At 40.3% G+C, this 27,190-nt stretch overlaps 1 protein-coding gene across 2 annotated transcripts; it reads left to right on the top strand.

The window, feature by feature from the left end:
- Positions 1-148: 148 nt before the first annotated feature.
- On the top strand, positions 149-25,395 carry PRR11 (proline rich 11). Of its 2 annotated transcripts, none has more exons than XM_045888107.3 (10): positions 149-249; positions 12,483-12,615; positions 13,801-13,951; positions 14,193-14,315; positions 16,992-17,231; positions 18,528-18,626; positions 18,992-19,104; positions 20,706-20,765; positions 20,855-20,951; positions 22,989-25,395. In XM_045888107.3, exons 2-10 carry the CDS (start codon positions 12,488-12,490, stop codon positions 23,055-23,057), a joined length of 1,080 nt encoding a protein of 359 aa, XP_045744063.1. In that variant the 5' UTR covers positions 149-249; positions 12,483-12,487; the 3' UTR covers positions 23,058-25,395. The 2 variants fall into 2 exon arrangements, with proteins under 2 accessions (XP_045744063.1, XP_064438151.1); XM_064582081.1 differs by lacking the exon at positions 149-249 and adding an exon at positions 1,836-2,040.
- The last annotated feature ends 1,795 nt before the right edge of the window (positions 25,396-27,190 follow it).

The following is a 27,190-nucleotide window of genomic DNA, read 5'->3' as shown; positions in this document are numbered from 1 at the left end:
TCCCCTCCCCTTCGCTCCCGCCTTCCACTTATTCATACAAGTAGCGCCTCAGCTTTCATTGGCCAGCACGTGGTGACCTCCTAACCAATCACAAACCAGACTGTGCTCCGACACTGCCCAGAGAGCGAATCATGGGGAGACCTTTGCTATGATTGGTCCCTCTATGATAAGGTTTTAATTTTAAATCTTTCTTTATGGCGAAGGAGAGGCCTCTACCCGGACTCCATCTATACCGGGGCTCTTAGACTTGTAAGTGCAGGGAGATCTCCCTTTGTAACCTGGGCTCGCGTCTTCAGTAGCTGGGCCTTTGCTGCTTGTGTTCTTAAGATTTACGGAGGTGGGGACTTTAGCTGGACTCGGGGAGATAAACTGGGAAGAGGAGGTTTGAGGTTGGGTAAGAAGTGCTCGGCCTGGCTCCACCCTAACCATACTTGTATTTAATTAACGCTCAGCAAAATATGTTTTGGAGCAAAGCATCTGCCTTCCTTTTGCACATTCCTTTAGATCTTTGCTATTCAGTGTTGTCCGGGGACCAACAGCATCTGCATCACTTGGGCGCTTGTTAACAATGCAAATTATCGGACTCCACCCAGACCCACTGAATCAGAACATGAATTTTAACAAGATCTCCCACCCCCAGTGATTCTTATGCACGTTAAAGTTTGAGAATATATATTTCTTGACAGGCAGTATTACTATGTTCCTTGATATGCTCTTAATACCGTCTGAGGTTTTGTGAGAGCGTCAATTTAAAAAGTGTGCCCTGTTTACTTGTGCCTAATACTGTGTTGGACTACGTTTTAGGGAGCTGCAAACTCTTCAGAGAAACAAGACAGGAACTAAAAAAGCATTGTTGCACTGTGTAAAACAAAATTAAAGTACCAGAAATACCCTATGAATGTTCAAGAGTAATGAACTAGTAATGGAAATTGATTAATTGACTGAAAGCTGTTTATGGGAAAGTGTAAGAACCTACATTAAAATGTGTTTTACGAAAAGGGTAATGAAATGCAATTGTTATTTCCGTTGCTGTCACAGTTTTGGAAGTACCCCCTGACCAAAAGCACTTGTCACTGGGTGGAGTTTTAATAGAAGCAGCAGTGCCAACTGAGTAACAGAGTAATATAGAATTATATATATATATATATATATATATATATATAAACTAGAGTATATATATATATGTATAATATAGAGTAATTCTCGCCCTATTATTTATTGCATTTTCCTACTGGAAATAGTTTTGGAGCCCTCCTTTAACCATATGAAGGTGTATGATTTGAAGAACTAAAAACCTCCCTCACTGAGAGAGTTTACAAAATGTAATTGTAGTAAAGCATATTCCTTAACTTACAAAGAGATCCCTTGCTAGCTAACACTTAGCAGGAATGATTTATTTCATTCATTTATTGAATGAAAATTATTTAATGCCTGCTACACTCTTGGTCCCAGGGAAACCAAGATGAATAAAATTTATCCTAACCTTGAAAAGCCCACAGTCCAGCTGGGTGATAAATACACAAACAGAAGTTACAATGCAATACAATAAATGTTATAATAAGAGTGTGTATAAAGTGCTATAGAAGCACAAAAGAGATGACATTTTCTTTTCTTTTTTTAAGATTTTATTTATTTATGTGACAGAGACACAGCAAGAGAGGAAACACAGCAGGGGGAGTGGGAGAGGGAGAAGCAGCCTTACCGCGGAGCGGGGAGCCCAATGAGGGGCTCGATCCCAGGACCTGGAGATCATTACCTGAGCCGAAGGCAGACGCTTAACAACTGAGCCACCCAGGCCCCCTGACATTTTCAATTTAGTATAAATTCCATAAGGACATAGACTATGTTGGCCTTGTTTGGAATTGTATCCCAAAAGCTACCACACCTACCAACCATGGTGGATTATCAGCATTCAACAAATATCTGTGAGAAAAAGTAACAGCATCTGGTGTTTGGCATACCTGAAGTACAAACCACTAATCACTAGAAGGGATGAAGCTGCAAAGGGCCATCAGACTAAACTGTGACAATCTTTGAAAGGTATGGTAAGGAATTTAGTTTATCCAGGGGATGAAAAGGAATCTTCAAATACCTTTTTTTTTTTTAAGATTTTTATTTATTTATTTATTTGAGAGACAGAGTGAGGGAGAGAGAGCACAAGCTGGGGGAGGGGCAGAGGGAGAAGCAGACGATGAGCAGAGAGCCCGATGCAGGACTCGATCCCAGGACCCTGGGATCATGACCTGAGCTGAAGGCAGACGCTCAATCGGCTGAGCCACTGAGGCGCCCAGAATCTTCAAATACTTTTAAGCAAGGGAATATCAGGATTTTTTTTTTTTTTTAACTATAATTGTAGAAAATGATTGGCAAGGAGAAAGGCTGAAGTCAGGAGAATCATTAGAGGAATATTCAGACAAACTCAAACTGAGGGACGTTTTCCAAAACAACTGGTCTGGGGGCGCCTGGGTGGCTCAGTCGTTAAGCGTCTGCCTTCGGCACAGGTCATGGTCCCAGGGTCCTGGGATCGAGTCCCGCATCGGGCTCCCTACTGGGCGGGAAGCCTGCTTCTCCCTCTCCCACTCCCCCTGATTGTGTTCCCTCTCTCGCTGTGTCTCTCTCTGTCAAATGAATAAATAAAATCTTAAAAAAAAAAAAAAAAAAAAAAACTGGTCTGGAGTCTTCAAAAATATAAATAGGAAGAAAGGCAAATACATGAAAAGTTTAGGGAACTGTTGTGAATTAAGGGAGACTAAAAAGACACTACAGTTAAATGCACTGTGGAAAGGGAAAGGGAGCAGCTGTAAAGGATATTATTGAGGTAAATGGGGTAATTATGGACTGTTTCTTAGATACTATCAAGCTTAAATTTCCTGACTCTTATTGTGCTTTTGTAGGAGAATGTCCATGTCCATGTTTGGAAACTCAGTAGAAGTATCTAGGTGTGAAGTATCATGATGTCTGCAACTAACTCTGCTCAGCCAAAAACTAAAAACTATTATTTGTGTATATATATGTTATATATCTATATACACATATATCTTTCATATTTTTTATTTTGAAAAATTTCAAACTTTGTGAAAATTTACAAAAATAGTATAATTGATGCTCATTATTTACCTAGATTCATCATTTGCTGTCTTTCTGTTTAGGGGTGTGTATGTGTATAATATATAATATATAAAATCATATAAAATATAAATTTATATATTACATACACTTATTATGTAAATTATACATATAGTGTGTAATATATATTATACACACACCTATACAGAAAGAAAGTTAACAGATAACAATTGGTGAATCTAGGTGAATAATGAGTATTTTTTTCCAGAATTAGCATGATCTTTTTAATTTTTTTTATTTTTTATTTATTTTTTTCTTGAATTCTTTTTTCTCAAGGTTTGAAATTTTTCAAAATAAAGAGCAGGGGAAATAGACTATTTAGCAAAAATAAAACATGGGAAAGATGGCAAAGACAACTAAAATCAGGACAGAAAGGGGAGGGATAGAAAGAAGGGACAGGATGAATTAATCAGATAAATATTTCTAATTCATGTATATTAATATATGTATATAAGTGCAATATATAATACATATTATATATTTTCTATTCTATAATAGAGTATCCTAATTTCCTCACCTACCTTTTTGTGTGTGGTAGTACAGATTGTTTTCAATCAGCCTTAAATTCCTTCCAAAACAAGGCAGGTAAAAAGGAAGAGTACTTTTCAATAAAAAAGTAGGAAAAATGCTTTAAGTAATCATGAAAAAAAAGGGGCGCCCGGGTGGCTCAGTCAGTTGCCTGTCGACTCTTGGATTCGACTCAGGTCCTGATCTCATGGCTGGTGGGATCCAGCCTGGAGTCGGGCTCCATGCTCAGCTGGAGTCTGCTTGGATATTCTCTCCCTCTGCCCCATCCCCGTCTTTCGCTTTCTATCTCTCTCTCTCAAATAAATAAAGTGAATCTTTAAAAAAAAAAATCGTGAAAAAAAAAGAGCTTCTATCTAGTGTTAGTAGTTGGAATCCCACCTAGTCCAGCAAAAAGAATTTGTATGTCTCATAACTCTTCTGGAAAGGGGACAAGTATATGTGTTTTAACCTTGAGGAACACTGTTAAATATTTTTTCAGACAAGTATCCTCTGCAGAATATCTAATGCTTTTAATAAAGCAATGATAGGGGCGCCTGGGTGGCTCAGTTGGTTAAGCGACTGCCTTCGGCTCAGGTCATGATCCTGGAGTCCCGGGATCGAGTCCCGCATCGGGCTCCCTGCTCGGCAGGGGGTCTGCTTCTCCCTCTGATCTCTTCCCACTCGTGCTCTCTGTCTCTCATTCTCTCTCTCTCAAATAAATAAATAAAATCTTAAAAAAAAAATAAATAAAGCAATGATAATAACAAACTTTAGCTTGTTGAGTTCTCTGTCTTTTTTTGAGGTAGGAATTCATTATCTTTCATTTTTGGAAGCACGGTTATTACTTTTGAATGGAACACTAATCTAGGAATTATCTCAGACTGTACCTTTTTACTCTGACAGATTTGACATATTCTCTCAATTCTCTGCATATGCCAATTAATTACTGTAGTTAATTAGAAGGTTATTAGAGTAACAATGACCCAGAGACCAGACACACACACACACACGCACACACAGAGAGAGAAAAGAGAAGGGAGAAAATATGATTTAGTTCCTAGATTTTTTTTTCATTGAAAAATAATCTCCAGGGGCGCCTGGGTGGCTCAGTTGTTAAGCGTCTGCCTTCGGCTCTGGTCATGATCCCGGGGTCCTGGGATCTAGCCCTGCCTCGGGCTCCCTGCTCAGCGGGAAGCCTGCTTCTCCCTCTCCATTCTCCCTGTTTGTGTTCCTTCTCTCACTGTGTCTCTCTCTGTCAAATAAATAAATAAAATCTTTAAAAAGAAAGAAAGAAAGAAAACTAATCTCCAAAATGGCATACATGAACTTGTGTAGGACTCTTTAGAAATTTGAATGCACGGCATTGGAACAACCACCAGGAAAGGGTGAGAAGAGAAAGAGAAGGCCCAGTTTCAGAATGATGGTGCTCTGTTTTTCTAGCTAATAATATATACCAGAGGTTAACTGTCAAATACTACTACAGGGCTTATCATACTTAGAAACAAACAAACAAACAATGGCAGTCTTCTGAATCATCTCTCTATAATCCTGACTCCAAGTTGCCAAGGGCAATACTATCCATTCTTGTAATTGTTCAGGTGTTTACCTCCGTGTTTTGTTTTGTTGGGTTTTTTTTAAGATTTTATTCATTTATTTGACAGAGAGGGACACAGCCAGAGAGGAAACACAAGCATGGGGAGTGGGAGAGGGAGAAGCAGGCTTCCTGCTGAGCAGGGAGCCCGATGCAGGGCTTGATCCCAGGACCCTGGGACCATGACCTGAGCCGAAGGCAGATGCTTAATGACTGAGCCACCCCGGCGCCCCTATTTCAATGTTTCTAAATAACATGCTTACAATACTATTTCTTTTCTTTCCTTTTCTTTCTTTTTTCTTTTCTTTTCCCTTTTCTTTCCTTCTTTCTTTCTTTCTTTCTTTCTTTCTTCCTTCCTTCCTTTCTTCCTTCCTTCCTTCCTTCCTTCCTTCCTTCCTTCCTTCCTTCCTTCCTTCCTTCCTTCCTTCCTTCCTTCCTTCCTTCCTTCCTTCCTTCCTTTCTTTCTTTCTTTCTTTTCTTTCTTTTTTTTTTTCTTTCTTTCCTTCTTTCACCATTATCCTGGATATTGCTATTGTTTATCTTAATTCTGTGCTCACACTTAACTGAACATTTGGCCAAGTATAGAATTCCAGGACTGAAAACTTTTTCGTTCAGAATTCCAGTGTGGCTGTTGGAGTCTGATGCTATTCTCTTCTCAGTCCTGTTTCTATACTGTTTCCTCTCTCCTGAAGCCTTTAGAATCTCCTCTTTTTTTTTTTTTAAGATTTTTATTATTTCAGAGAGAGCGAGAGTGAGAGAGATCACAGAGGGAGAGGGAGAAGCAGACTGCCCCCTGAGCAGAGAGCCCAATGTGGAGCTTGATCCCCTGACCCCAATCAATGATCATGAGAGCTGAAGGCAGATACAACCAACTGAGCCACCCAGGGACCCCTTCACTTTATTTTTGTGATGTCATGCCTCAGTGTGGATCTTCTTTTATTCATTATACTGAGTGGACATTTCAATCTGGAAATTCAAGCCCTTCAATTCTAGAGAATATTTCTGTATTGTTTATTTGACAAAATTCTCTCCATTTCTCTGTTCTCTCTTAAAACTTTTTTTTCCGTAAAGATTTTATTTATTTATTTGAAAGAGAGATTGAGAGAACAAGTGGGAGGAGGGGCAGAGGGAGAAGCAGACTCCCTGCAGAGCAGGGAGCCTGATGTGGGACTTGATCCTAGGACCCTGGGATCATGACCTGAGTTGAAGGCAAATGCTTAACCGACTGAGCCACCCAGGTGCCCTCTCCTAAAACTTTTATATTCTAACTGTTGTATTCCTTTTTTTTTTTTCAAGAGAGGGAGAGAGTAGGGGCAGAGTGAGAGGGAGAGAGAGAGAGTCTTAAGCAGGCTCCATGCCCAGCACAGAGTCTGATGCGGAGCTCAGTCTCACAACCCTGAGATCATGAACTGAGCCAAAATTAAGAGTCGGCTGCCTAACCAACTGACCCATCCAGGTGCCCCTGTATTACATTTTTAAAATTTCTATTTTTAATTTTTAAGAGTTTTTTTCTCATCCTTCTTGTTCATGAATGCAGTGTCTCATTTTCTGAAAAAAAATTTTTTTTTCCTTCTGCCTTCTACATTCTTTCTTTTTTTTTTTTTTAAGATTTTATTTATTTATTTGAGAGAACGAGAGCACAGGGAGGGGGAGGGACCAAGGGAGAGGGACAAGCAGACTCCCTGCTAAGCAGAGAGTCCGACCAGCACTGGGTCTCAGGACCCTGAGTTCATTACCTGAGCTGAAGTCAGATGCTTAACAACTGAGCCACTTAGGTGCCCGGTCTGCTTCCTACATTCTTTCCATTTCCTTTGAAATGGAAATCCTTTTTTTCCCCTCTCTGTGTATTTTGGTCTCTCTCTTTAATGTTAGAGACTTTCCTAAAGTAACTGATGATCCTTGGCTGTTACAGGTCAGAGGAAGGCACCAAAAAGAAAAAAAAAATTGCAAGCTCAAAGTACAGGAGGTAGATATTATCAACCTGTGGACACCCCAGTGGGTGAATGATCAAGGACTTGGCCATTTTGGGGAGACCCTAAATGTCAATATCTATATGTCCTTTTTCTCAGGCAAGTCAATTTCCCTGGAGAGGAATCTTCTAGTCTTCTTCAAGGGGAAGTGAAAGGTATGGGGGTTTGAGTCAGGGAATTAAAACTGGTGGCCTGTGTTCTGGGGGCTGAGCTGAGGAAAGGGATAGAAAAGTCTTACTTTTCAGTTCAGGATTATCCCCTACCTTCTGAATGATGACACATGACTCTGCTATTGCTGTGCCTCATGGCCCACAATTCAGCACCTCTATGGTTCACCTTCTCCAGAGAATAAACCTATCCATCTTTACTGGAGAGGACATAAATGCCAGGAGCTGCCTGGCTACAAGGACTGGAAGACAGACTCCAGAGGCCTATCCAATCCTTATAAAGATTTAATTAATCCTATTTTAACCCCAAATTTTCAAGGTTCTACATGCCTTCAAGGCCAGAATCCTCTCACTTAAAGTTTCTGAGAATTGTCTTGCTTCCACTTGGCTTCCCTACCACAGGCAGTCAAAGCTCCGCTTTCTTCTGCTCTGCCAACTCATCCATCTGCTTTCCATTTTCCATAATTTAGTTGACATTCATCATCTCCCATAGTCTGCTCCCATTCTTTGTTTTATGGGTTTGTGATTTTTTTATTCCTTACTGCCCTTACTTTTTCTTTTTCTTTTCTTTTCTTTCTTTCTTTCTTTCTTTCTTTCTTTCTTTCTTTCTTTCTTTCTTTCTTTCTTTCTCTCTCTCTCTCTCTTTCTTTCTTTCTCTCCCTCTCTCTTTCTTTCTTTCTCTCTCTCTCTAAGTAGACTCCATGCCCAGTGTGGAGCCCAATGTGAGGCTTGAATTCATGACCCTGAGATCAAGACCTGAGCTAAGATCAAGAGGTGGATGTTCAACCAACTGAGCCACCCAGGCACCCCTCTTTTTTTTTTTTTTTAATTTAATTGAAGTAGAGCTGACACTCAAAGCTACATTAGCTTCAGGTGTACAATGTAGTGATTTGACAACTCTATACATTATGTTATACTCACCATTCCTTGGGGCACCTGGCTGGCTCAGTCGGTCAAATGTGTGACTCTTGATCTTGGGGTTGTAAGTTCAACTTCAACCTGGGTGTAGAGATTTCTTAAAAAAAAAATAAAAATTTTGGGGCCACTGGGTGGCTCAGTCGTTAAGCGTCTGCCTTCGGCTCAGGTCATGATCCCAGGGTCCTGGGATCGAGCCCCGCATCGGGCTCCCTGCTCCGCGGGAAGGCTGCTTCTCCCTCTCCCACTCCCCTTGCTTGTGTTCCCTCTCTTGCTGTCTCTCTCTCTCTGTCAAATAAGTAAATAAAATCTTTAAAAAATAAATAAATAATAAAAAAAATTAAAATTGTGGGGGCACCTGGGTGGCTCAGTCATTAAGCGTCTGCCTTCCGTTCCTTTGGCTCAGGTCATGATCCCAGGGTGTTAGGATCGAGCCCCACATCAGGCTCCCTGCTCGGTGAGAAGCCTGCTTCTCCCTCTCCCACTCCCCCTGCTTGTGTTCCCTCTCTCACTGTGCCTCTCTGTCAAATAAATAAATAAAATCTTTAAAAAAAGAAAGAAAGAGAAATATATTCACCACTCCTTTACTGCCTTTTTTTGTTATGTTTCAGAAGGGTTGGACCAAGAGTGTGCTAATAAATGTTTAATAGATACATATGCATAATTTTATTATAAATTTACTAATAACAGGAAATTTAAAAATTATAAACAATAATAAAATATATATAATGCTTTTTAAAAGTAAGTTCTGTACCCAACATGTGGTTTGAACTCACAACCCTGAGATCAAGCATCATATGCTCTAATGACTGAGCCAGCCAGGCACACCTATAATGTTCTTATAAATTTCACATACAGTTGATTCTCAGAGAATACTATTGTTGATTTTTACAGACTTCTTGTATCTGTAGCCAAGCTATGGTTCCAATTTACTTTTTTTAAGATTTTATTTATTTATTTATTTTAGAGAGAGAGAGAGCAAGAGAGGGGAGGGGCAGAGGAGAAGGGAGAGAACCTCAAGCAGACTCTGTGCTGGGCGTGGAGCCCACTTGAAGCTTGATCTCACAACCCGGAGATCATGACCTAAGCCGAAATCAAAAGTTGAACACTTAACGGACTGAGCCACCCAGGTGCCCTGCTATGGTTCCAATTTATAAACAAGTATAGTCCTGATAGGAATGTCAGTTGATCTTTTCATTTACTCTATAGAATAAGATAAAGTGAACCAAAGATTTATACTGGAACTTCATTTCAATTATGTAAGCAACTTCTTTGATGAATCGAATAATCATTTTCAAATACCGGAATATTCCTCAATTATTTTATGCTTTTTACAATGTAACAACTACAGAAAAGATACACACTTTTTAAAAAGATTTTATTTATTTATTTGAGAGAAAGAGAGAGAGAGAGACTGTGCACACACATGGGCAGGGGGGATGGGGTAGGGAGAGGCAGACTCCCTGCTGAGCAGGAAGCTAGTCATGGGGCTCTATCCCAGGACCCCGGGATCATGACCTGAGCCGAAGGCAGATGCTTAACCAACTGAGCAAACCAGGTGCCCCCAAGATATGCTTTTAAATGTGATCTGCATTATTAACATTTTCTTTATCACTCTCTTAACAATCAACAACATAATGAATCAAGCCCTGATTTGTGGTGTTTTATAATATCCATGGTGTAAATACTCCCATCACAGCCAATTTCAAGTTTTCAACGTGAAGTCACTGAATGTGGAATTGGAAAGAAATGAGCATTTTATAGCATTTTCACTATATAGATACAATAAGGTAAACAACGGCAAGAGCATAGATAATAGTAAAATCATTAGGAAGTGATGAGTTTTGCATCATATTTATTATCATTTTTTTTTAAATTTTATTTATTTACTTGTCAGAGCATGAGTGAGAGAGAGAGAGAGAGCATGAGCAAGGGGAGCGGCAGGCAGAGGGAGAAGCAGGCTCTCCGGTAAGCAAGGAGCCCGATGTGGGACTCGATCCCAGGACCACGAGATCAGGACCCAAGCCGAAGGCAGACCCTTAACCAACTGAACCACCCAGGCTCCCCTTTATTACCATCTTAAATATAAACTATCTAATTATAAGTTTATATAATTTAATTTTAATGGTGGATGGGTTTAAAAACTAACTCAGACTTCCTGAAAATATATCAGTTGTTGCCAACCCCAACACACCATTGGAGTGGAGAGAAAGGTATGGAGCCAATCTACCAAGTTTAAAGCAGAATGTCCAGCTCCTTTCTAAAGTCTGTTTTTCTAACTGAGGGATTGGTGAATATAGGGGGAAAAAAGAGGCAGGAGGCCACTTCTCTGTGTCAGTATGATGTCTAATAAAAGACATCAAAGGGAAAGACAATGGGGGAGGGTTGCATAGGGGCAGATGGAAGACATGGAAGAAGAGGTTACCATGGAAGTCTCAGATTCTGGGGATTTCACCCAGTGAACTCTGGACCTTGAGTAGAGGTTCTCTGTGACATCTCTCCATAGAAAATCGTAGGCATGGATTTGATGAGGTTTAATCTTTTTTTTTCAGGCAACAGCAAGATTGCTGCTTCCTCTGAGGCTCTCCTAAACATCTTCATTCAGAGTATTTTAGTTTTGTGTTAAGTTTGTTTTAAAAAAATCAATGAATCCTTTAGATATCCTTTGTAATTTAATAATCCCTGCTTAGCCTTCTTTCATTATTTCAGCAGGAACAAGTGATATAATACAAGTGAAGGCAGCTAACTATTTTTTGGCGTATCTCCCATGTCTGTAAGAACAATTAAGGAAAACTGTTAGTTTGAGACCTGGCATTAGTTCAATAAGATGCTACTGAGAACCCTTCCTCCTAGAAGGGCTGTTGATAATATGCACTGTCACCCATTGCCATTAGGGGTACCCTCTGCAAGACCAAAGCTCTTGGAACTGCAGTAAGCCACTTTGGAGTTTTTACAACCCACAGCCAGTTAAAAAAGGAGGTTCTTCAGCCAGTGCAATCTGAGAGCTGAGCAAGCGTAGACCTGCATACCAAGTATTGAAAGGTTTCTGGGTGAACAAAAGTGGAATGAATGTGTATTTTAAAGGCCAATTGTTCCTATTCAAATGTGAGTTTGAAGGGAAGGAGGCCCAGCCCTTGAGACCATTTTTAGTTCTGCTACTTGAATAATGACATCTTTGTTCCTCAGGTAGCAACAACAGCAACCAGCAAAGTTCTTCTTCACATCAAACTAGCTCTGACTTAATTTTCTTCAGAAAAGGATCTAGATTAAAATCTAAATACACTAGATAGTGTTTTAAAATGCTTTAAAATAAATGTTTTGAAATATTTGGGGTAACTGCTATTACATTGTATATCACCTATTTAATCAACTTTTGCACCACAGAGTGTTAGAAAGAACACGGTCTTTGGAGATTTATTTACTGCATTACACTGGCAAATCATATAATCTTTCTATGTCTCAGTTTATTCTTAATGTAAAAATGGGAGTAAAAATCCTCTTCCTCAGGGATAAAATCTTGCAGGGTAGTGAGGATTCACTGAGAAAGTGTATGTGAAGGTGCCCAAAAGCAAATGGACATTCAATGGTTAAATTTGTTTCTTCCTCTACCAACTCCATCTATCACAGTGGGTGCTCAGTAAATGTTACTGGAAAGAAACTTCTTTTAATAACTGACCATAACCCAACTATAGCCATTTTTCTCTCTTACAAGAAATGGAAATACACTTAATGAAGAAAAGTAAGACAAGCAAAACAAAATTAGAGAGCGACGTAATGCCAAAGCCAAGTCTCTAAAGAAACTTTAAATCTGGGTTTAAATTTTTCTTCACTTCAGGGGACTTCTGGGATGCTGGTAGCGATCCATTTCCTAACCAAATGGTGGTTAGAAGGGTGTGTTCACTTTGATAATTCATTGAACTGTACAGTTAAGATTTTTACATTTTCGGGCGCCTGGGTGGCTCAGTTGGTTAAGCGACTGCCTTCGGCTCAGGTCATGATCCTGGAGTCCCGGGATCGAGTCCCGCATCGGGCTCCCTGCTCAGCGGGGAGTCTGCTTCTCCCTCTCCCGCTCCCCCATCTTGTGCTCTTTCTCTCTCTCTCTCTCAAATAAATAAATAAAATCTTTAAAAAAAAAAGATTTTTACATTTTCTATATGTATGTATTATTCTAAAATAAAAAATGTAAAAAAAAATTTTTCTCTACAGAAATCATGCCCAAGTTCAAGCAACGAAGAAGAAAGCTAAAAGCCAAAGCAAAAAGATTATTCAAAAAAAGGGAAGCCTCTCACTTTCAGCCCAAGCTAATTACACCTCCTCCTCCGCCACCCTCACCAGAAAGGTAAGGCGTAAGTGTGGAAAAGAAAAAATACTAAAAATCTGATCTGTTAAGGACAGGGTCACCAGATTTAGCAAAGAATGCCCAATTAAATTTAAAGTTCAGATAAAAAGTATTTTTTAATATTGTCCCATGCAACATTTACAGGATACTTACACTAAAATATTATTCATCCCTCATCAGAAATTAAATTTTGACTGAGCATTCTAAACTTTATGTGGTGATCATTGTTTTAAGAGTTTAGGGGTGCCTCGGTAGCTCAGTTGGTTAAGCATCTGGCTTCAGCTCAGGTCATGATCCCAGGGTCCTCTCCTGGGCCCCCTGCTCAGCAGGAAGTCTGCTTCTCCCTCTCTCTGCCCCTCCCCCCAATAAATAAATAAAATATATATATTTTTAAAGATTTTATTTATTTATTTATTTATTTATTTATTTATTTATTTGACAGAGAGAGAGACACAGCGAGAGAGGGAACACAAGCAGGGGGAGTGAGAGAGGGAGAAGCAGGCTTCCTGCCAAACAGGGAGCCAGATGCGGGGCTTGATCCCAGAACCCTGGGATCATGACCTGAGCCAAGGCAGACGCTTAACGACTGAGCCACTCAGGCACCCCTATTATTTTATTTTTTAAAGATTTATTTATTTGAGGGGCGCCTGGATGGCTCAGTCGGTTAAACAGCTCCCTTCGGCTCAGGTCATGATCCCAGAGTCCTGGGATCCAGCCCCGAATCGCGCTCCCCGCTCAGCGGGAAGCCTGCTTCTCCCTCTCCCACTCCCTCTGCTTGTGTTCCCTCTCTCGCTGTGTCTCTGTCAAATAAATAAATAAAATCTTTAAGAAATAATAATAAAAAAAGATTTATTTGAGAGAGTGAGAGCAAGTGAGGGGAGGGGCAGAGGGTGAGAGAGAATCCCAAGCAGACTCCCACTGAGTGCAGAGCCAGATATGGGGCTTGTCTGCCTTTGGCTCAGGTCATGATCCCAGGGACCTAGGACTGAGCCCCACATCGGGCTCCCTGCTCAGTGGGGAGTCTGCTTCTCCCTCTTCTTCCTCTGCTCCCCCTGCTTGTGCTCTTTCTCTGTGTCAAATAAATAAATAAAATCTTTAAAAAAAAAAAACTTTAATAAATAAATAAATAGAGCTGTTAATCCAACTCAGGAGTTTTTTATTGGTTTGGTTTTGTTTTTCCTACAGAGTGGTTATTTCTTCAGGAGATACATCCCTTAGCAGAAGCCGGCTAAGACCATCCTGGAACTTCAGATTTCCCAATATCAAAGATACTGTAAAACTTTGGACAAATAGAGTGTGGTCTATATACAGTTGGTGCCAGAACTGCATGGCCCAGGTATGGGTTTGACATACCCGTTTTCAGCAATATGGTTTTTCTGCATACTTGGTATGTGTGTTCGCATGTGTGTGTGCTCAGGTCAGCACAGCGCTAAAGCTAAGCTCAGGTAAGATGAAATTATGGGGTCATATAGGCCTTTGCTTCTGTAAAACATACATCAAACCGCTTTTTTCTCTCTTTTTTCTTGTCCTGATCATGTTACTTTTAGATTTCAGGCTTGTTTAATTTTGAATTTCAGAGTTTAGAAGTATTGAAAGACACTGTCTTTCCATCCCGTTTCTGCCATCGAGAACTTCACAGTCTAAAACAACGGTTTTGCATTTTGGAAAGTGAATTATGCAAGCTCCAGGAAACACTGAAGGTTGGTATTGTTAAATAAAAAGAAATCCGGAATAAGAGAGCGAGGGCAGGGGTCATCCCCCATAGGAATACCAGCATGCTGCTTTTACCAGAAGGAGGAATGGCTACAGGCAGGTGCTAGTCTTGGGCCTGTTTGCCCGCAGATCTATTCCTTAGGCTTCAAGGCTCTGCTCTGCACTGCACTGGGGTTAACCCATGCAGGCTGTGTGTCCCAAGCTCCGTGTCACCTGGTTCTGGTTGTGCTTGGCTAATGGGAGACACTGACGAGAGACTGGTGGCCGTATGGAGGGAGTGTGTTTTTCCCCTTTGTTCTCTGCATTGGGCAATTTCTCCAGTGATGATTATTGTTATCTCCCTCACTCCAGCTCCCTCCAGGTAAGTCTACCATGTTTCTTGATTATCTGGGTTAACCCACCTCTAGAGATCTGGTTATACTGCTCTTCCCTGTTCCCCTCCAGCCTCAGGGTATTCATGGCTTTTTGCTGTTGCTAATCTCTGGGCTGCCTCAATGTTCCCTGTGTGTTTTCAGCTCTTTCACCATCAATGTAACCAACTCTCCCACGTTACCTTCGCCCTCTTTTTTTTTTTTTTTTAAGATTTTATTTATTTATTTGACAGAGAGAGACAGTGAGAGAGGGAACAGAAGCAGGGGGAGTGGGAGAGGGAGAAGCAGGCTTCCCGCGGAGCAGGGAGCCCAATGTGGGGCTTGATCCCAGGACCCCGGGATCATGACCTGAGCCGAAAGGCAGACACCTAATGACTGAGCCACCCAGGCGCCCCTACCTTCACCCTCTTTTAAAGACTCATGATGGGGGCGCCTGGGTGGCTCAGTTGGTTAAGCGACTGCCTTTGGCTCAGGTCATGATCCTGGAGTCCCCGGATCGAGTCCCGCATCGGGCTCCCTGCTCGGCAGGGAGTCCGCTTCTCCCTCTGACCCTCCCCACTCTCATGTGCTCTCTCTCATTCTCTCTCTCTCAAATAAATAAATAAAATCTTTAAAAAATAAGTAAATAAATAAATAAAGACTCAGGATGATTTCTATTTTCTTGACTGATAGAGGCAGAAAAGCCATAAATATCCATTGTCTCCAAACTCCCCTAAGCAAGGCCCCTATTCTCAATGTCTAAAACTCAAAAAATAAACATTGCACTTGTTGGTTTGCAGTGAAGCTTCTGGGATTACACCCTTGTCCCAGAATATGTACCTCAAGATGAATCAGACAGGAAGAGAGGCAAATCACCTCACTCATCCAGGCCTGCGTTTCCTCTTCTAAAAATGAGGATGATATCATCTTTGGTGGGCTGAATCAATGGCCTCCAAAAGATATGTCCAAGTCCTAATCCCTGAAACCTATAAATATGACCTTATTTGGGGAAAGGGTCTTTGCCCATGTAATTAAGTTAAGGATTTTTTATTTTAAGTAATCTCTACACCCAGCATGGGGCTTGAATTCATGACCGTGAGATCAAGAGTTGCCAGGTGCCCCTTAAGTTAAGGATTTTGAAATGAGGAGATCATACTCTATTATCTGAGTGGACCCTAAATCCAATGACAAATGTCCTTATAAGAGAGAGAGCAGAGCACACACAGAGGAGAGGAGGAGCAGTGGGAGCACAAGCAGAGATTGGAGTGATGTAGTCTCAAGCTCAGGAATGACCATAGCTACCAAAAACAGGAAGAGGCAGGGAACAGATTCTTCCCTAGACGCTTGGGAGGTAGCACAGCCCTGCTGTCATCTTGATTTTAGACTTCTAGCCTCCAGCACTGTGAAAAAATGAATTTCAATTGTTTTAAGCCACCAAATTTGTGATAATTTGATAAAGAAGCCATAGGAAACTAATACACCATCTTATTCCGTAGGGTTATTTTTCATTTCCCAGGGCTGCCATAACAAAGTGGCATGGACTGGGTGGCTTATATAGCAGAAATTTATTTTCCCACAGTTCTAGAGGCTAAAAGTCTAAGATCCAGGTGTTGGCAGAGTTAGTTTCTTCTTAGGCCTCTCTCCTTTGGCTTGCCTTCTCACTGTGTCCTCAGATGGTCTTGTCTCTACACACACATCCCTGATGTTTCTCCTGTATGTTCAAATTTCTTTTTATAAAGACACCAGTCAGATTGGATGACAGCCCACTCTAACGGCCTCGTTCTAACTTAATCACCTCTTTAAAGGCCCTATCTCCAAAGGCATCCTGAGGGACTAGGGTTAGGGCTTCAAAATATGAATTTGGGGAGGGGGGGGGACTCTCTTTCCCCAGACCTTATCTCCCTTGAGACCTGATAAATTGCAATTCATCCTTGAGATTATGGCTAAATATCTCTCTCCAGGTTTCTCACTATTCATGCCCACAGCACACCTCATTGTTTGCACCGAAGCGTTATTTTGTTTTGTTCTGGGTGTGTGTGTGTTTAATGTCTGCCTTCCTTACCAGACTGTCAGCTCCATGATGTCACAGACAGGGTGCACGCTGTACCCACAGTGCCTGGCATATTGCACGCACAAATATGCGAGTGGACGAATGAGTGAGTGAATGGGCTTGCGATAAATGAGAAAATATTAAAAAACACGTAGTATACTGAGAAAGCATTCAATACACGGTAGCTATTAGCTCAGTGACTCTGAGCCACAAGAACCAAATTAATCTGCTATTCGTTTGCTAAATGTAATGTTTTCTTACAGACTGTCTTGGAAAAATCTTCCTGCCCAAGCTGTGGCCAAACATTTACAAATGTGCCCGCCTGTGTGCTAAGCACCCCTGCAGAATCTCGGGCTGTACTTCCTCCCACTCTGCCACAGCCAGCCAGCCACCTTCCAGCTGTGCCTCCGCCACCACCGCCCCCACCTCCTCCTCTGCCTCCGCCACCACCGCCTACAGCACCTGTGCCGCTCAGAAGATCTGATCGCACTAAAGCACTTCAGGTAGGAAACAACCTCGTAATGACGTGTTTTGGCCAGGGTCAAATGTAGGAGTAAAGCAAGGTGGCCTTTTGAGATGACACTAAGGGCTTTGAGAGGAAAGCTGCATTTTTTTTTCTTTCTGATTCCATATCTTAATTATGTCAGTGATTATGTTTTTAAAAACTCAGTCCTGTAGGAACTGGATTTAGAAAGAAAAGCGATTTTTTTTTTAAAGGATAAATGAATGAAAGCCAGTAGATCAGAATATTCCCAATGGCTTCTCAGAATATCTTTTCACCAAAAGAAAAACCTCCCTGGGAAACCAAATTAAGAACAGAAGGTGGCTTAATGAGTAAAGTCAGAATAAAAAGAGTTGGTGGATCCTAAAGTATAATGTCATTAAGCTGAAGGACCAGTCTCCATTAATTACTTATCCACCAAGGGAATATTTGTGAATCACTAAGATCAGCATGACCCTGTTTAAAAATCTGCTGAATTTTCACTCCAGATACATCTGGTTTAAAATGGCTGGGTTAGGGGTGCCTGGGTGGTTCAGTCGCTAAGCGTCTGCCTTCGGCTCAGGTCATGATCCCAGGGTCCTGGGATCGAGCCCCGCATCGGGCTCCCTGTCAAATAAATAAATTAAATCTTTAAAAAATAAATAAATAAATTGGCTGGGTTAAATCCAGAGCCTATTATTATGTTTGCCATAATGCATATCCCTCTGACTGTACATTCTTGTTCTCCGGGAACTGAGTCAACTTTTTAGGTAATTCAAGCAAAACTTCACCTTGATGTGAGGAACTCCATCAACTCCTGTCTTATTATCATGACTCCTGAGGAAGATGCATAGTTGCAGGGAACTGGCCCATCTCTTATTTATTGTCAAAGCCTTACATTTTGATGAATACAATAGCAGTAGCATCCATGGGTGCTAAAAACAGGATCGTTCTTGTTTGAATGAAAATAATTTGATAGGTTCCTAGGGCAAATAAGAGTTAGTTTTTAAATGAGTTTTTAAAAACTAGATTGGGGGCGACTGGGTGGCTCAGTCGTTAAGCATCTGCCTTCAGCTCAGGTCATGATCCCAGGGTCCTGGGATCGAGCCCTGCATCAGACTCTCTGCTCAGCGGGAAGCCTGCTTCTCCGTCTCCCACTCCCCCTGCTTGTGTTCCCTCACTCACTGTGTCTCTTTCTGTCCAATAAATAAATAAAATCTTTAAAATAAAATAAAATAAAATAAAACTAGATTTGGATTTGCATTTGACTAGATATCCTGGTTACAACTGGAATTCTAACCTCTCCATGTATTTTAAGGCTGGACCATTAAAAAAAGAGGGACCCATGCAGATAACAGTTGAAGATCTACTGACTGTGAAATTAAAGAAGACACAGTGTTTTGATGAAAGGAAGGAGGTAAGATGTCACTGACCATACACATGATCTTTCAGCTTTTAACCTGGTTGTCCCTTTCTGGAAAATAAACATAAGTCTCATGTACAGGAGCCATTCTGAAGTAAGTATTTGATGTTTTATTTGAGTAGTTTTGGATCTCCTCAACAAAATGTGTAGATCCCAAAATTATTTAATTAGGCAGTTTTATCTACCAACCATTAGTCTAAAGAAGTAGAGACATACTTTGAAGCTTTGAAATAAAAATTGAGTAGTGGATATTATCTTACACATACTCAGCATTCAAGTCTTCATTGTTGCAGCATGTTTACATTTTGAATGATATTTTTAAGTGTGTTTTTTGATACTCTCTCATTTTGTGATTAAAGCTTGTACCGTCACCAAAGGCACAGAATCCACTAGTTACTGTCTCTGACCTGCAGCGTGTCACCCTGAAGTCCAACTCCAAAGTGCTATCAACTCGAGTTACAAATGTCCTGATGTAAGGAACTACACTGTGTCATGCTCTACTGTTACTTAAAAGAATGATTTTTTTGCTTATCTCTAACTTTAAAGGTTATATATCCTCATTGTAGAAAACTGGAAATCCACAGAAAAGTTTAAAGAAGAAAACGGGGGCACCTGGGTCTGCCTTCAGCTCAGGTCATGATCTCAGAGGGGAGTCTGCTTGTCCCTCTGCCCCTCCCTCTGCTTGTCTCTCTCTCTCTCTCTCAAATAAATAAATAAAATCTTTTAAAAAATTTATAAAAAAGAAAAAATCATTCAAATAACTGTATGATTGAAGATAGCTATTATTAACATACTGTTGTTTATCATTCTAGTCTTTGTGTAGGTATCTACTCTATTATTTCCATTTCATGATGCTGTTTATTATACGATACACCATTGATTTAACAGTGGATTTGGGGGCAGGGTTGGCTCAGGGGTGCCTGGCTGGCTTAGTCAGTGGAGCATGTGACTCTCAAATCTCCGGTTGTGAGCTCGAGCCCCAAGCTGGGCACAGAGATTACTTAAAAAATAAAATAAAATAAAATAAAATAAAAATAAATGGATTTGGGAGGAAAAGAAATAATATCAAGAATTTTTTTAGGGGCGCCTGGCTGGCTTAGTCAGAAGATCTTTGGGTCATGAGTTGGAGTCCCTGTTGGGGATAGAGATTACTTAAAAAAGGAAGAAAAAAAAAAGAATTTTTAAAGCAGCCCAATTTCAGGAATAATAAAATATGAAAACTAGTATGTCTTGGAATCGGTGAAATCATGTGTGTGTGCACACGTGCGTACGTGTTTGTGTACCTGTGTGTAATCATACCGTACATACAGTTAAGGCTTTTCCCATTTAATGTGTCAAGAACTTTCCCCCATCTTATTAAAAATCACTTTAAAGCATCATTTTGACTTTTTCTGTATATACAGTACATTATATGCAAATTTCATAGATAAACTCCTGTTTTGAGACATTTAGGTTGTTTATGATTTTTTTTTAAATTTATTTATTTATTTATTTGACAGAGAGAGAGATAGCGAGAGCAGTAACACAAGCAGGGGGAATGGGAGAGGGAGAAGCAGGCTTCTTGCCGAGCAGGGAGCCCGATGTGGGACTCGATCCCAGGACCCTGGGATCATGACCTGAGCCGAAGGCAGACGCTTAACGACTGAGCCACCCAGGCGCCCGGTTGTTTATGATTTTTTTATTTCTAACTCTTCAGTGAACATCCTTGTCCACCATCTGTGTGCATAGCTGAGTCTTTCTCTAAGATGGATTCTTATATGTATAATTACTGAATCAAGACATATTACTTATTACTTATTAGGACAATTATGTCACCTTATGCTCTTATCAGCATCTATAGCTATTTTTGTTTTTAAGGAGGCGCCGCGCCCAATGTGGGGCTTGAACTCATGACCCCGAGATCAGGAGTCACACGCTATACTGACTGAGCCAGCCAGGCACCCCTCTGCTGCTATTTTTTAATGTAACAAATAGAACTACTTTCTAGGACATTGCCTATAGAAATGGCTGCTTTGCTTTGGGAAAGATGATAAAGTCTGGCAAGCTCTAACTTTTATATCTTTATTTCATCAGTACCCCTGGTAAAGGCCAAATAGATCTGCGGAAACTACTTAGAAAAGTTGATGTAGAGAGGTAATACACTCTCTTATTTTTATGCTTTCTAAATCCATTTGAAAAGTTAGCATAAAACATAGCTTCTAATATTGTCAATACCTTTGCAGGAGCCCAGGTGGAACCCCATTTACCAATAAAGAAAATATGGATACAGGAACTGGGCTGACTCCAGTAATGACCCGGGCCTTGAGGAGAAAGTTTCAGGTAAGCCTTTAGGGGAAAAAAAAAAAGTTTCCTTTTCTTCAAAATCATTTATTTAGAATCATATAATCCAAAGGATCTTTCTTATAATAATTTTTAAATGGCACTTTATGCTTTACAAAACACTTTCATATTTAGGCTTTATAAAATTCTGTGACATAGCTAACATTATTATCTCTACTTTAACCATGAATGTCTGGTTTTGTTAATTCCTTTAGATGAGTATTTATTAAGCACTTCCCATATGCCAGGCACTCCCCTAGAGTACTAGGGATACGGTGGTAAGCAAAATCAGACCTGGCTTTACTGTGTTGGAGCTTTTAGCCTAGTGGGGAAAATAGACATTAGTCAAATAATCACATATTTGTATAATTCTACACTGAGATAAGTACTATAAAGGAAAGGAACAGAGTTCTGTGGGAACCCATAGAGGAACTTTATCTAGCCTGGGTGATCTAGGAAGGATTCCCTTAGGAAGTGATGAAGTGAGACTTGAAGGATGAATAGGTGTTAACTGGGAAGGGTACCTATGGGATAAGGTGGTGTGCCCACCATGGATGTCTGGGAAGAAAGAGCTCCAGGCAAAAAGAACAGTATATGCAAGGGTCTTATGGTGGAGGGATCATGGCCTAACTGAGAAACTGAAAAGGGGCCAAAGTAGCTATAACAGAGAGAGCAAGTCTGACAGTGGTGAAAGACAGGGATGGAGATATAGATAGGGAGCAGATCGTGCAGTTGATAGGAAAAGGTCTCAGCAGCTTTCTTCTTTGTCACCTACACGTATGACCCATACACCAAAATCTAGTATATTAGTGGGGCCTGATGTGATTTCTTCCAAACCCTTTTGTCTGTCATCTCCCTGTTCACTTCTGTCACTGGATCTGTGGGGAGTAGCCATCCTTCTGCCACTCCTACTAGAGTGCTGGGACACAGGGCTGCTGGCCCCTTTGGCTATGAAGCTTGTGTTTCTATTTCCCTCTGGAGATAGAGACACACCACGGACTTCTCTGCTGACACTTTGCCAACCCAACACTGTCCTCCCTTTGTTTCCTCATTAAGAATCAGTGCCTTTTGCAAACAGCTTGCCAATCAACTTCTTGCCAATCAACTTTGTCCTCCTGGACACTACACCGCCTTCTTTGGAGGTGTGGCCACATTCCTCTTTCCTCCTTTTGGAGCATCCAGTGGGGAGTCTACCCCCAGATCACAATCCTTGGTGATACCACAAATTATGAAGGGCAGGGGCCTCACTGAAGGACTAAGGCCCTTCCTTTCTTTGTTCAGCTCTGGGATTCTTTTTTGTCCCTGCCCTACCCCATAATTACTATAATGAGTTGAGTAATGTGGAAATAAATGAAAATACGATAAATAATAAGCACACATATTGAGCAACAACATTAAAAATCCTAGAAAAGATATCTGCCATATGAGGTATTCACCAAAATCCACTTAGTAGGAGGAAGTTTTTTAAAAACTGTTGTTCGACATAAAATGACCCTCCCCCTTCCCCACCCCTGTCCTTAGGCTTCCTTTTTCCTTTAAGTCTGAAGCAACTGTATTAGTTAGGTTTTGCATTTGGTAACGAAATTTGCTTTTGCATTAGGTAACAAAAATCTGACCATTGTGGCTTGACCAAGTAGGGTCTTATTTTTCTTACCTGCATATTCCTTTGGGAAGTAGGCAGCCCATAACTGGGACAGCAGCTTCACATGTCATCCCTGCTCTTCCATCCTTAATGTGTGGCTTTTATCCTCATGGTAAAGAATGCCTACACCTCCTGAAGCCCAGTGTCCACATTCTAGGCAAGATAAGGAGAAAGGCAAAGGACAAAAGGGTATGCTAGCTAAGTTACCCCTCTTCTCTTTAAACAGGTGCTATCCACCTTCTAATTATATCAGAAAAACTGGGAAAAAGGGTTTTTAGAGTCTGGCTGTATTGCTGCCCTGCACAAAATCTGGATTCTGTTAGTGAGCAAGGAGATCTGTGTTGGCCACAGGAACATAATTCATATTATAATTGGGACCCTTTTTTTTTTCATAGATGGCTCACCCTAGAAGCCCAACTCAAACTCTACCACTTTCTACAAGCAGCTTTGATGAACAAAACTGATGCCAACTCTGCCTGACACCACATGATGATCCATAAAATACACAGATAAAATCACCCCGACCCTTTTTTTTAATGTAGTAGGGTGTGTATAAATAATTATACTAATATATAATTCCATTTGAAGAATTAAAGTATGTACGGAGCCCCCATACATACTGTGGTATAAAGTGGGTATTTGGGTATTTTTTTAGTTTGCATGATCAATAAGAACAGATGGGAAAATGCATTCCCCAAAGTGATGTTTATTCTGGAATTACCCAATTTAGGTTGGAGAGGTTGTTCAAATTTAACTAGATAACAAATTTATACTCAGTAGGTGCAGTTTTGACATTAATAACCTGATTCCTTAAAAAATAAAATGAAATAACCCGATTCCCATTCTCCTTGAGTATTCTTAGGTAATTAAAAAGAAAAGTATTTCAGCCTGTAAAAGCTAATGCATTCACTAAGTGCTACAGACTTGATCAGTAAAAAAGATCCTCTAGATTTGATTTCTGTTTACTGTAAACAGTTAAGAGGTAAGACCGTCCTCCATCCCAACCCAATTATTTTCCAAATGGATTTGAAGTAAAATGTCCAATATAACTTAAAAATTAGAATGTACCATTTCTAGTGGTTAGAAATGATATTTAGGTAGTCATATCTGGTTCGCTGAAGTCTGAGATATTCCTTTCTTTGATATTTTCTGTCCATATTCATGCAGCATATTTTAAGTTTTATGAGGATCTCAACATGAACCTTGTATTTTCCACAGTGGCCTGCGAAGGATTATCTAAAGTCCATAGCAGATTCTCTATGAGACCTAATTCCTGTCCTCAATAGCCAATAGCTTCAGTAACAGTAATAATGCACACCTCACTGGATTTTTGTTCTTTCCTGCCCGCCCAGGGTTGCCAGATTTAACAATTATAAATATATGACAGCTAAATTTGAATTTCAGATAAAAAACAAATAACTTTTAAATATAAATATGTCCTGTTAAACAATGGGTAGGTTTTTTAGTTTTAGTATGTCCCAAATATTGCATGGGAGTTATATATTTATACTAAAAAATTTATTCATTGTTTATCTGAAATTCAAATTTAATGGGGCATTCTTTATTGTATCTGGTCACTCTATTGGTCAGTCCCCTACAAAGTTGCCAAGTATTTCTGGGAGCCCCCAGCTTGTCAGACATGTCTACTTAGCGTTGGACACAATTATAGCTCCAGGCAGGATCCCCATTATTAATGTGTTAAGTATCACAAGGGAGAGGAAGTCTCATTAGGGTGAATTCCTGTGACAAGGTTCAGGATTAGCTTTGATCCCTGCAGTTCTAAGAATAAGGATAGCAGCTGCCTCATGGATAGGAAATGAGGTGTTTCAGATCTTCACTGAACTTCCTAGCCTGACAGGAAGCAGCTACACGGATGATATCCTTGAAATATCATCATTTTAGCATAGGCTACAAAAGATTTCCCAGAAATGCCTGTATTTCCACAGATAAATGCTGCTTTGAGATGCCAAATAGAGTGTTGTGGAAAATCACCAGACTGGAAAGCAGACCAGGGGGCCATGTTTTGTTCTTATGAGACCCACATTTATGTTTATAAACACATTTATGAATGAAAATTAAACAGGTAATGAAGTTAAGAAACATACCTACTTCTAGTTAAAAAACAAAAAACAAAACCTGCTAGCTACATTTATATTATATAAGAATAAAAGGAATGATCACTGAGAATAAAACATTTGCATATTTGTGACAGTGTTTTATGGGGCACTTATGCCTATATTAATAAACCACCGTGTACTGTCTCAATTTAATTTAAATGATTTGATTATTTGATCATTCTTGTGGAATAAGGGTTCATTAAAAATGCTATAGAAGGGGCGCCTGGGTGGCTCAGTCGTTAAGCGTCTGCCTTCGGCTCAGGTCATGATCCCAGGGTCCTGGGATGGAGCCCGCATCGGGCTCCCTGCTCAGCGGGAAGCCTGCTTCTCCCTCCCTCACTCCCCCTGCTTGTGTTCCCTCTCTCGCTGTCTCTCTCTGTCAAATAAATAAATCTTTAGAAAAAAAATGCTATAGAAATCCTATATATAGACATTTATAAAGCTGCTATTGCCATTGTACCAGTATTAAAATGTTTTCTACCTTTTACTAATTTTTATGACAGGTTTTATGTTGTACCCATTTGAGAATCCTGTGAATGCTATGGCTTCATTACACTGTTGTTAATTATATATTTCCAATGTTTATTTTCACACTGAATAACAACCAGACAATATAAACACCAAGATCCATCTGCTTATGTTTTTAATTAAAATAAAGAGCAATAAAAAAACCTTTGGTTTTTCTCTTGTTTAATTGTTTTTACTAGAAATATAACACAGAAAAGTACATAATACATAAATTAGGGGCACCTGGGTGGCTCAGTCGTTAAGCATCTGCCTTCGGCTCAGGTCATGATCCCGGAGTCCTGGGATCAAGCCCCGCATCGGGCTCCCTGCTCAGCAGGAAGCCTGCTTCTCCCTCTCCCACTCCCCCTGCTTGTGTTCCCTCTCTTGCTGTGTCTCTCTCTGTCAAATAAATAAATAAAATCTTAAAAAGAAAAAATAATAATAATACATAAATTAACAAATCATAAAGCAAATAAATGCTCATATAAACACAAGAAACATTATAAATGTCTTTAGAAGCCCTGCGTATCTCCCTCCGCTAACACAATCCCTTTCTTAAAGAAGTAACTACTGATTTGCTTGTTATAATAAATATTTCCTTGCTTTTACCCTCTAAATATACATCCCTAAATGCTATGGTTTATTTTGCTTGCTTTTGAACTATACAAATACAATCATACATTATATATTTTGTTTCTGTTTTCTTTCAATCAACATTTATTTTTAGGATTCAACCATGTTATTGTGTAGTACTATAGATCATTTGTTTTTATTGTGTGAATATAGTTATCACTCATTCTATTGTTAATGGAAATTACGGTTGTTTATAATTTTTGGCTATTATGAACCGTGCATGCCATTATGAACATTCTTGGATATGTACACATGTACAAGAATTACTCTACTATGGGGGCGCCTGGGTGGCTCAGTCGATTAAGTGTCTGCCTTCAGCTCAGGTCATGATCCCAGGGTCCTGGGATCGAGCCCTGCATCGGGCTCTCTGCTCCACGGGAAGCCTGCTTCTCTCCCACTCCCCCTGCTTGTGTTCCCTCTCTCGCTGTGCCTCTCTCTGTCAAATAAATAAATAAAATCTTTAAAAAAAAAAAAAGAATTACTCTACTATGTATATCTAGGAGTGAAACTCCTAGGTTATGAAGCATGCCTATTTTCTAGATACTGTCAAACTGGATTTCCAAGTGGTTGTACCAATCCATGGTATAGCAAAGTATAAGAGTTCTTGTTGCTCCTGTTTTCTTCAAAAGAGTCTTTGCTATTGATTTTTCAATATTTTGTTTACTTGGGAATCTGTACAATGTTTATGGTTAATATACACTTATTTTTTCTGGATTTATAAGTCCAAGAATTGTTAAGATGATTTTATATCAGCAAAGTCACATACTAAACAGCAAATAATACACATGGTGAGGATCACAGTGTAGTTTATATTGATAAATGTAGAATTTCTCATTTTAGTTGGATTTTCTTTTTTCTTTTTTAAAGATTTATTTGACAGAGAGAGACACAGTGAGAGAAGGAACACAAGCAGGGGGAGTGGGAGAGGGAGAAGCAGGCCTCCCGCCGAGCAGGGAGCCCGATGTGGGGCTCTATCCCAGGACCCCGGGACCATGACCTGAGCTGAAGGCAGACGCTTAACGACTGAGCCACCCAGGCGCCCCTTTAGTTGAATTTTCAAAAAGAGATAGGATCTGGGGGCACCTGGGTGGCTCAATCGGTTAAACTTCTGCATTTGGCTCAGGTCATGGTCCCAGGGTCCTGGGATCAAGGCCTTCGTCGGGCTTCCTGCTCAGTGGGGAGCCTGCTTCTCCCTCTCGCTCTACCCCTCCCCCCTCATGCTGTCTTTCTCTCAAATAAGTTGATAAAACTTTAAAAAGAGTGCTAGGATCTGAACATACAGAAGTAGAGAAGGGAACAAGTAAAAAGCAAATAGACAGGTTTTTTTAATATGTATATGA

The sequence above is a fragment of the Mirounga angustirostris genome, unplaced genomic scaffold, assembly GCF_029215605.1.
Source record: "Mirounga angustirostris isolate CCGP_5_RB_7025 unplaced genomic scaffold, mMirAng1.0.hap1 SCAF_17, whole genome shotgun sequence".
NCBI classification, from domain to species: domain Eukaryota; kingdom Metazoa; phylum Chordata; class Mammalia; order Carnivora; family Phocidae; genus Mirounga; species Mirounga angustirostris.
Note: the sequence above shows the minus strand (reverse complement) of the source record. Positions and strands in the feature narration are given on the sequence as shown.